The sequence below is a fragment of the Trichomycterus rosablanca genome, chromosome 5 (genome assembly GCF_030014385.1).
Source record: "Trichomycterus rosablanca isolate fTriRos1 chromosome 5, fTriRos1.hap1, whole genome shotgun sequence".
Classification (NCBI taxonomy): domain Eukaryota; kingdom Metazoa; phylum Chordata; class Actinopteri; order Siluriformes; family Trichomycteridae; genus Trichomycterus; species Trichomycterus rosablanca.
Window position 1 is genome coordinate 7,929,016 of NC_085992.1, and position 10,866 is coordinate 7,939,881.

Genomic DNA, 10,866 nt, shown 5'->3' on the forward strand with positions numbered 1-10,866 from the left:
GTATTTTCTTAAAAAACAAAAACAAACCACGAATTAACAGAAGAATGTTCATTTGTAGTTCTAAACATATTTAGGGTGTTTTTTTTACCCACTTTTTGTCTTTCCCACGATGTTATTCCTCTTCTACAGCGTCAATTACATGCAAATGGGTCATATGCAAATTAGGCAATGACGTCATTTAGCGACTTCTAGCGACTTTTAGGACAGCCAATAGCTACTTTCCTTACTGAGGAGTTGGCAACACTGGTTGTGAGTCACTGAAAGACAGAACAGCAGTTAGAAACATGGCGATGCCTATGAGCAACGTGGATGAAATCCGCGACAGAGTGATTTTGGGTGAATTTGGTGTTAAAAATGTATGCAAATGTTTATCCTATGTTTCTTACATTTAATATTAATTTGTCATCAGGTCTATAGTAGAATGAAGAGTAAACGCACTTGATAAACACACTGTTAGGTTCATGCAGCTGCTCACTGCTAGCTGTTTACATACACACTGATTTAACATGAATCGTGTTCATGATCGTGTTTAGTGTGAGGGTTTTAATTATTTGTAAACGTTACTGATATGAGATCTAATTTTGCTCTTGTACAGGTTCATTCCACACATTTCCCTGGAAATTACCCTGGTTATGATGACACATGGGACTTCAGAAAATTTAAAAAGGTACGGCCTGTTTAGTTGTTTATTTATTAATTTTACCCTTAATAGCTTTGATACTATTGAATATATACTGTATGACAACTTTACAATGTTTATATGTTGTCTTGATTTACTGTAGCAACAACAAAACAATGAACTTTATTTATTTATTAGGATTTTAACATCATGTTTTACTCACTTCGGTTACATTCATGCCAGAACAGGTAATTACTGGTTACACAAGATTCATCAGTTCACAAGTTTAGTGTCAAACACAGTCATGGACAATTTTGTATCTCTAATCTTCCTCACTTGCATGTCTTTGGACTGTCGGAGGGGGTGGCACGGTGGCTAAGTGGGTAGCACTGTCGCCTCACAGCAAGAAGGTCCTGGTTTCGATCCCCAGGTGGGGCGGTCCGGGTCCTTTCTGTGTGGAATTTGCATGTTCTCCCCGTGTCTGCGTGGGTTTCCTCCGGGAGCTCCGGTTTCCTCCCACAGTCCAAAAACATGCAAGTGAGGTGAAGTGGAGACACTAAATTGTCCATGACTGTGTTTGATATAACCTTGTGAACTGATGAACCTTGTGTGAAAATAAACTAGTTTCCTGTCATGAATGTAACCAAAATTGTAAAACATGACGTTAAAATCCTAATAAACAAACAAACAAACAAGACTGTTGGAGGAAACCGGAGCTCCCGGAGGAAACCCACGCAGACACGGGGAGAACATGTAAACTCTGCACAGAAAGGCCCCGCATCGCTCCTCCTAGGGATCAAACCCAGGACTTGCTGTGAGGCGACAGTGCTACCCACTGAGCCACAGTGCCGCCCAAACAATGAACTTTACGTAGACCTGTTTTAATTTGACAGACTTTCTAAGACTTATATACATCAAAGCGAGCAGAATAAACATATAAAGTTGTCTGCACTTTTATTTTAATACACATATACAATAACTACATACATGTATATGCATAACAAGAACAAGACTTAAATCTAGTTCAATCTTGTTTACATTTGTGTTATTACAGAAGAAATATTTGTCCCAGTTTATTAAAACAGCAGCACATGTTTACAATATGGGCATGAATGAAATGTGTATATTAAAACAGATTCAAATTAATCTATGTACAGTGTATCACAAAAGTGAGTACACCCCTCACATTTCTGCAAATATTTCATTATATCTTTTCATGGGACAACACTATAGACATGAAACTTGGATATAACTTAGAGTAGTCAGTGTACAACTTGTATAGCAGTGTAGATTTACTGTCTTCTGAAAATAACTCAACACACAGCCATTAATGTCTAAATAGCTGGCAACATAAGTGAGTACACCCCACAGTGAACATGTCCAAATTGTGCCCAAATGTGTCGTTGTCCCTCCCTGGTGTCATGTGTCAAGGTCCCAGGTGTAAATGGGGAGCAGGGCTGTTAAATTTGGTGTTTTGGGTACAATTCTCTCATACTGGCCACTGGATATTCAACATGGCACCTCATGGCAAAGAACTCTCTGAGGATGTGAGAAATAGAATTGTTGCTCTCCACAAAGATGGCCTGGGCTATAAGAAGATTGCTAACACCCTGAAACTGAGCTACAGCCTGGTGGTCAAGGTCATACAGCGGTTTTCCAGGACAGGTTCCACTCGGAACAGGCTTCGCCAGGGTCGACCAAAGAAGTTGAGTCCACGTGTTCGGCGTCATATCCAGAGGTTGGCTTTAAAAAATAGACACATGAGTGCTGCCAGCATTGCTGCAGAGGTTGAAGACGTGGGAGGTCAGCCTGTCAGTGCTCAGACCATACGCCGCACACTGCATCAACTCGGTCTGCATGGTCATCATCCCAGAAGGAAGCTGACGCACAAGAAAGCCCGCAAACAGTTTGCTGAAGACAAGCAGTCCAAGAACATGGATTACTGGAATGCCCTGTGGTCTGACGAGACCAAGATAAACTTGTTTGGCTCAGATGGTGTCCAGCATGTGTGGCGGCGCCCTGGTGAGAAGTACCAAGACAACTGTATCTTGCCTACAGTCAAGCATGGTGGTGGTAGCATCATGGTCTTGGGCTGCATGAGTGTTGCTGGCACTGGGGAGCTGCAGTTCATTGAGGGAAACATGAATTCCAACATGTACTGTGACATTCTGAAACAGAGCATGATCCCCTCCCTTCGAAAACTGGGCCTCATGGCAGTTTTCCAACAGGATAACGACCCCAAACACAACCTCCAAGATGACAACTGCCTTGCTGAGGAAGCTGAAGGTAAAGGTGATGGACTAAACCCAATTGAGCACCTGTGGCGCATCCTCAAGTGGAAGGTGGAGGAGTTCAAGGTGTCTAACATACACCAGCTCCGTGATGTCATCATGGAGGAGTGGAAGAGGATTCCAGTAGCAACCTGTGCAGCTCTGGTGAATTCCATGCCCAGGAGGGTTAAGGCAGTGCTGGATAATAATGGTGGTCACACAAAATATTGACACTTTGGGCACAATTTGGACATGTTCACTGTGGGGTGTACTCACTTATGTTGCCAGCCATTTAGACATTAATGGCTGTGTGTTGAGTTATTTTCAGAAGACAGTAAATCTACACTGCTATACAAGTTGTACACTGACTACTCTAAGTTATATCCAAGTTTCATGTCTATAGTGTTGTCCCATGAAAAGATATAATAAAATATTTGCAGAAATGTGAGGGGTGTACTCACTTTTGTGATACACTGTATATAACAAATGAAGTAAAAACCCTATTATTTGCATCACCGTGCATTACAGCTGCAAATGTCCATGTCCTGCTCATACATTCCTACATTTAACATGATCCTTGGTTATTTGAATTACAAACTGCTCTCATATTTAAACATTGTGCAAAACCAAAGATATATAGAGTAATCATTGTGCTGGGCTATATGATGATGTACTAAAGCACATAGTATGGGATATACACATTGTGGTACTACAGGGTTTGAAAACCAGTGAAAACCCTTTAGAGTTACAAGTATATCTTGGCTTGATCTGCCACCCTGAGTCTCCTTGCTGTATTGAACTACCTTTGTTACTTATCAGCATTCCCGCTATACACGTGTACATGTTTTCTCTGAGTAAAAAGAAGTAATAGTTATTCTGGTCTTAAAGCACATCTCTTTTTCACACATGGCACAAACTGCACAAAAGCTCTCACAAAAACTCAGATTCTCCTTGTTTTATTTTGCCTCATTTACTGTTACAGAATTTCAGGCTTGACATTGTTCAAATGGATGAAAACACATTGGAGTTTGATATGGTGGGAATAGACGCTGCCATTGCCAATGCTTTCCGGAGGATACTGATCGCTGAGGTATAAAATTTTTTTACAAAGATTCAGTCGACATCTTTACAATCCAAAATGTTAATGTTAGAATGATGAAACACTAGTTACTAGGTAAATAAAAGATGTATCTGCTTCTTTACTGAAAAGTAAACAGCTTCACCTAAGGTCACACTACCTCTCACAGACATCTGATTATTCACTGACTCATGTAATAATTTTGTTCATAAATGTATTAACTTTCACAGTATCAGATTGCAGAAATGTATGTAGTCCTAATAACTGTATTAATGCCAAGTTTTCTTACAGTTATTTAGTTATTGCATGTAAGCCTACTCTGTCCCCTACGAAATGTATGGGTTATAGATTTATATTGTTGCATGTTTGTCATTATGCCCTGTATATTTGAGATTCTGATTTTATTTTTAACCACACATTTAGGTCCCAACCATGGCAGTTGAAAAGGTTTTCATTTACAACAATACATCTATCGTTCAAGATGAGATCTTAGCCCACAGACTCGGCCTGGTACCAATCAAAGCGGATCCTCGTCTTTTTGAGTACAGAAATGCTGGTAAGAACTTTTGTGCATGAACTATGTTGTTGTTCCAAGCTATTTTGTTCTTGTATGTCTAGGTTTTTTTTTTCTGGAACTACACATCACTTACTGCACTTATTTTGTTTGCGTTGCTTATTTCCGTTAGGTGATGAGGAAGGCACTGAAATTGACACAATTCAGCTTCAGTTAAAAGTAAAATGCACAAGGAATCACAGGGTATCCAAAGACTCATCAGATCCCAAAGAGCTGTACCTTAATCACATGGGTAAGTGCAGTAAAGCAGCCAAATCAACAACTGGAAATGCCAACAGCAGTACAAACATTTTGTCTTTTGTTTTGATAGAAATGTGCAAATTATCATTGCATTAAAAAGTCACAGCTTCAGAAGAAGTGGAATTTGTAATTTTTGTAAAATTTGTAAAATTCAAAGCACCTGTATTACCAGGAAACATGCAAATAAACCATATTTGCATATGCAGATAATTACAGGCAGAAAGTTAAAGTGTGTATCATGTCAGTTATTGTAGATAATGTAATTTAATGTAATTTTGCAGAGCATATATATGCAGTTTTGCTAGAAGAAGGACAATGTTATTTATTTATTAACATTTTAACATCAGTTGTAACATGTATCTGGTTGGTTACATTCATGACTAGAGATGGTAGTTACAGGTTACACATGATTCATCGGTTTAAGTTCAATGTCAAACACAGTCAATGTGGAAGGAGAAATCTCAAACAGACACTGGGAGAACATGCAAACTTCACACAGAAAGGATATGGACCATTCAAACTGGGAATCGAACCCTGGACCTTCTAGCAACAGAGCTCATATATTTAAGACAAAAAAATACTACACAGTTTTGGTAACCACTCACAAGAATGCATCCTCAGCATTATGATGAAGTTTTAGTCATATTACATACATAAATACACTTTTAAGCAGATACTGTCCTGTAAATCACTTTTCTGATTTCATTCATGACAATCAATGCAAGGTCTGTTATCTACATCCCATAATTTAAAGCTCCAAAGTACTTTGCGTAGTTTATATTTTCACAGGGGTGGAACTGCTAATGGTTTTACTGGCTATATAGTATAAAGTGTGGTGATGTAATATTTACTTAATAAGGTGAATTAAATTCTATATGGTGATTACAACTTTGTTTTTAGTGTACTCCAGAGACATGAAGTGGGTACCTATTGGAAACCAGGCTGATGTGTTTGCTGATGCTAATATTGGTCCTGTGCATGAAGACATTCTCTTGGCTCAGCTGCGGCCGGGTCAAGAGCTAGACATAGTCATGCACTGTGTTAAAGGAATAGGTAAATAAATACAAGCTTTATCCTTTAAACATAATACAAATTATTACATCTTATTGAGAAATATTATATATAAAAATTTAATATAAGATGTTAATGTATACACTTATACTAATTCTGTGCAGTCTGTGGTAAGGTTTTGGACTTCGCTGACATTATTGCATCACATACTTGTGGCAGATATGCACGCCTATTTCTTACTACACCAAAAACTCTTCTGTTCCCTATGTAGGCAAGGACCATGCCAAGTTTTCCCCAGTGGCCACTGCTAGTTATAGGCTACTTCCTGAGATCACATTACTGGAGCCAGTCGAAGGAGAAAAAGCTGAGAGATTAAAACACTGTTTCTCAGCTGGAGTGATTGAACTGGAGAATGTTGATGGTAGGACTTGTGCTTCTTAAACCATCTCCACCCATAGTCCTCCTCTCACAGTGAAGCACATGTTTTCATTAAATTCTCTTTTCCTTTAGGAAAACAAGTCGCTAAAGTAGTCAACAGTCGACTGGACACATGCAGCAGAGAGGTGCTCAGGCATGATGACCTTAAGGGTTTGGTAAAACTAGGAAGAGTGCGAGACCATTTCATATGTAAGTACTCAAAGCTTACTGTTTATTACTGTTATTACTGTTTATGTTTAAAGTAGGGCTGTCAAACGATTAAAAATTTTAATCGCGATTAATCTCAGAATTTCATATAGTTAATCGCGATTAATCACATTACAAAAAATCTGTGTAAATGTTATAGAAAAGGATTTTTAAGTGAAATGTTACCATTAAAATGAACACATTTTATGCTAAATGTACTTATGTTAAAAACTGCTGGGACAAGAGAAAACTGTAAGGGAGTTTTATTCACTAACATACTAGGCAGTAATACTATCCAGCAGAGACCCTTGACTTCGTGTATATGTCAAATTGTAGGTTAAAATTTCTCTATCAGCAAACATTGTAGATCAGCGGTGCTTTAGGTGGGATAAGGTGTAGTTATTGTAACAGACTTTTCTGCGTTTGTATCGTGACAATGGTTTGATGGACGTTTCTACACGAAGTGAGTGTGTTTTGACCCTTTGGGGCTTCCATAGTTCATGTAATAGCATGTTTGGCTAACGCGATGACTCTCGGTACCTTAACAGAAGAAGTTAATAAAAGTGTTCTGCTTCCGACAACTTGTGAATATAGCGTGTATTTATTTCTTTATTAAGCGAGTGCATCACTATGACACTCGGTTACATTATGATAACAAACCGCAAATGAAACAAACGGTGGCAAGTCCGCCCCACACTTTGAGAAACATGAACTACGGATGACTCGCAGGGCCAAATAGAATTTGCGTTAACGGCACTATTTTTTTTAATCGCGTTAAATTGAGATTGCGTTAATGCGTTATTATCGCGTTAACTTCAACAGTCCTAGTTTAAAGCTAATTGTTTACTGTTAGTGCACAATTATGTGTATACTAAATAATGTAAGTTGTTTGGTTGCATTTGTCACCTTATTGGTTTTGTTGCATTGAGACCATTTTCTTGCAGGTAGGGGAATAAAGCACTGAATCATTTCCTGAGTGGTGCTTTAAACCCTGCTGATACACCATTTGGTAACATAATTAAGGCGGTCAGGGTGTAAAGTCACATACTCCTGCAACGACGTGAAAAAGAGTTTAAACAGGTTCCAAAATGTCCAGATCATATGTGCAGCTGCTTTAGGTGTACCTACCCACACAGGACCACGGAAACACATCACTCCCACACTTAAACATCTGGACTGGCTCCCTGGTTTTCCCAAATACAATATAAAACACTTATGCTGGTCTTTAAATCTCTTCATGCCCTGGCCCTCTATATACCTATTTATCCAGTCTTCTCCATGTATACACATCTGCCATCTGCACACACTCTCTGATTTTAGGCTAATGCTTCTTGACTGTACACTACATGAGATGGAGCTTTTAGTGTGGCTGCCATAAAACTATATAACACTCGGCTTATCCATCTCTGTGTGTCCTGCTCCTGTTACCACTTCAGAACAGAGCTTAAAACCTGGTTTATTTACTCAGATTGCGCAAATATTTACACATACAGTGAGTAAGTGTACCAGATAGACTTTAAATTATTTAGTCCTGCGACTGATTGAGGATTCAACACATCGGCGGATTCACATGAAGCATAGCATGTCTCTCCATAAACAACACGCCAGTGAACCCCAACCTTTTTTGCACCAGTGACTGGTTTCATATAAGATATAATTTCACAGGGTGGGGCAGGGCAGGGGGATTTAAAATAGAATAACAATACTACTCACCAATGATGGAAAATCAGTGGAAACCCTGAGCTTTTTTAGCTGCCACGAGACGCTCCCACCTATGGGTGATATGAGACAATAACACCCGAAGTGTGTTGGAAATGGAAGCAGTGTTTTCATTGCTTTTGTAGCGATCTCTAATTATTAATTATTTCTGTGCGGCCCGGTAATAAATGACGCACAGACTCTAGTCCGTGGCTCGGTGGTGGGGGACCACTGCAATACGACTCTGTTTGTGTGTCTCTCCTTGACTAGACTGGAATTATGTTTGGGAATTGGAATAGACTTATGTATTTTTGTGTTTTATGTACATTTTGTTTTGTCACTGTTACTAATGCACTGTATGTGCTGTAATTTTTCTGTACAATGTGCTTACGTATCCTGAAAGATGCCTATAATGAAGTTTTGTTGGTATAAAACAACTGAAACAGGATCCTTTGTACTGGTGTCCGAAAGAAAAAAAGCCTCTTGTTCTTGTTTCATAGGACTGAAAGTTTAGATAAACTGAACATTGGAAACAGGTCAAATGATGCTTCTTCTCATGGATAATTATTCTTTTATCTTTCTTTTCAGTCTCAGTGGAGTCTACGGGAATCCTACCACCTGATGTGCTGGTCAGTGAGGCAGTAAATGTACTCATTGCCAAGTGCCAGAAATTTCTCAGTGAGCTTGATTCAGTGTCTGAAATGGAATAGATGAAGGATTTTGGCCCACATGCACAGCAGTCATCATAACCAGGACCTAAAGACTGTAAAACTGCAGGATGTGGGAGTGCATGGTTAAGAAACGTTTACTTTCTGAATTATGAAATCAGTCATTCAGACAGCCCTGAGGATGTAAGAGCCACTTATCAACACGGGCTACAGCAAAGTTATCTTGACCTGACACAGCTCAAGTTCAGTTCAGGTTTATAAAGCAACACAATTGTTTAATTTACGTGTCACTTGACTGGCCTGATAATAGCTATGATGTACACAGAAAAAAGTATGTCAGCATTGTTGGCATTTGAGGTCAGTATGTGATACCACAGACAGACATTTCGACACTTCAGTGTGTACTGAGAAAAGCAAAATAAAACATTAAACTCTCAATTAAGAAATGCTTAAGGGTATTGCCATTGTATGTCTACATCTTTTTCTTAGTAATAATAATAATAAAAAAAATAATTTGTAGTCAGTAGGCAATGTGCTTGATTTGGACTAGTGTTTGGTTACATCCAGTTCAGAGTAGTGGCAAGATTAATTAATAAATAAATAAATAATACTGCAAACACCTTCATAATAAATGCTTAGTTTTGTGAGAGTTATGACATTACAGACAGCAGTAAAAAAATCTGATCAGTCATAACATTAAAACCATCTCTTTGATTCTACACTGTGTCCATTTTATCAGCTCCACTTACCATATAGAAGCACTTTGTACAATTACTGACTGTAGTCCATCTATTTCTCTACATACTTTTTTAGCCTGCTTTCACCTTGTTCTTCAATGGTCAGGACCACCACAGAGCAGGTATTATTTGACCAGTGATCGCTCAGTGGTAAAGGTACTGGACTAGTAAACAGAAGGTTGCCGGTTCAAGCCCTGGCACCACCAAGTTGCCACTGTTGGGTCCCTGAGCAAGGCCCTTAACCCTCAATTGCTCATCGTGTAAGTCGCTTTGGATAAAAGCGTCTGCTAAATGCTGAAAATGTAAATGTAAATTTGGGTGGTGAATCATTCTCAGCTCTGCAGTGACACTGACGTGGTGGTGTGTTAGTGTGTGTTGTGCTGGTATGAGTGGATCAGACACAGCAGCACTGCTGGAGTTTTTAAATACCGTGTCCACTCACTGTCCACTCTATTAGACACTCCTAAATGTAAAGTGTATGTAAAGTCAGAGACGATCGCTCATCTAGTGCTGCTGTTTGAGTTGGTCATCTTCTAGACCTTCATCAGTGGTCACAGGATGCTGCCCACGGGGCGCTGTTGACTGGATATTTTTGGTTGGTGGACTATTCTTAGATGGACTACAGTCAGTAATTGTAGAACTACAAAGTGCTCCTATATAGTAAGTGGAGCTGATAAAATAGACAGTGAGTGTAGAAACAAGGAGGTTGTTTTAATGTTATGACTGATCGGTGTATAGATCAGTGGTCTGAGAAGTTCTGCTGAGTTTTTTAGCCTTGTGTTTGCCAAGCTCATAAACATGTCAAACTTGTTTTCCTTTTTCTTTATTTCTGGCCTGGTCATTTTTGCATGTTTAGAATCTGAAACAGGTTGTCAGGTCTTGTTTTAGGACTGGTAAACACAATCAAAAATAAGTCAGAATTATTGTGTGGTAATTAAACATGCTGCAAATGAGTCTAGGTCAAAACACCAACAACACTGTGTTACTTTTAGCTGTTTTTGGCCCTTAGCTGCAGACAACAATTTTTTTTAAATTGTGGTAAATCTAAAGGTTCAAGTTTCTATTTGACTCATATGACAAATTAGATGCATTGTAATAAAGTTCTGTTTTTGACATAATGCTGTTTCTTTATTCTTGGTCATTTGTTTAAAACCCTGTATTGTTTTGTGTGTTGTTTGCTTTTAAATTCTGCTTTAAAACAACATTTTGTAATAGATGTGTATAGTTTGTCTTTGATAATTAAGGCTTTAAAATTAAGTTCTTAAGTGCTAATTACTTTGAACTAAAAGTAATGTAGTTTGAGGACAAGGATGGATTGTAATAATATTGTATTATGTGTTTTTACTA

At 38.6% G+C, this 10,866-nt stretch overlaps 1 protein-coding gene across 1 annotated transcript; it reads left to right on the plus strand.

Moving 5' to 3' along the window:
* Positions 1-279: 279 nt before the first annotated feature.
* Positions 280-10,637, plus strand: polr1c (RNA polymerase I and III subunit C). Its single transcript, XM_062994814.1, has 9 exons — positions 280-356; positions 596-667; positions 3,872-3,979; positions 4,391-4,523; positions 4,654-4,773; positions 5,682-5,834; positions 6,064-6,213; positions 6,303-6,419; positions 8,703-10,637. Exons 1-9 carry the CDS (start codon positions 285-287, stop codon positions 8,822-8,824), a joined length of 1,047 nt encoding a protein of 348 aa, XP_062850884.1. The 5' UTR covers positions 280-284; the 3' UTR covers positions 8,825-10,637.
* The last annotated feature ends 229 nt before the right edge of the window (positions 10,638-10,866 follow it).

Bases quoted from the DNA above. Each gene is read 5' to 3' on its own strand.
- polr1c (XM_062994814.1), top strand. From the start codon at position 285: ATGGCGATGCCTATGAGCAACGTGGATGAAATCCGCGACAGAGTGATT. The intron at 5,835-6,063 runs GTAAATAAATAC...TTCCCTATGTAG, and splicing joins GCACTGTGTTAAAGGAATAG to GCAAGGACCATGCCAAGTTT. The intron at 6,420-8,702 runs GTAAGTACTCAA...CTTTCTTTTCAG, and splicing joins AGTGCGAGACCATTTCATAT to TCTCAGTGGAGTCTACGGGA.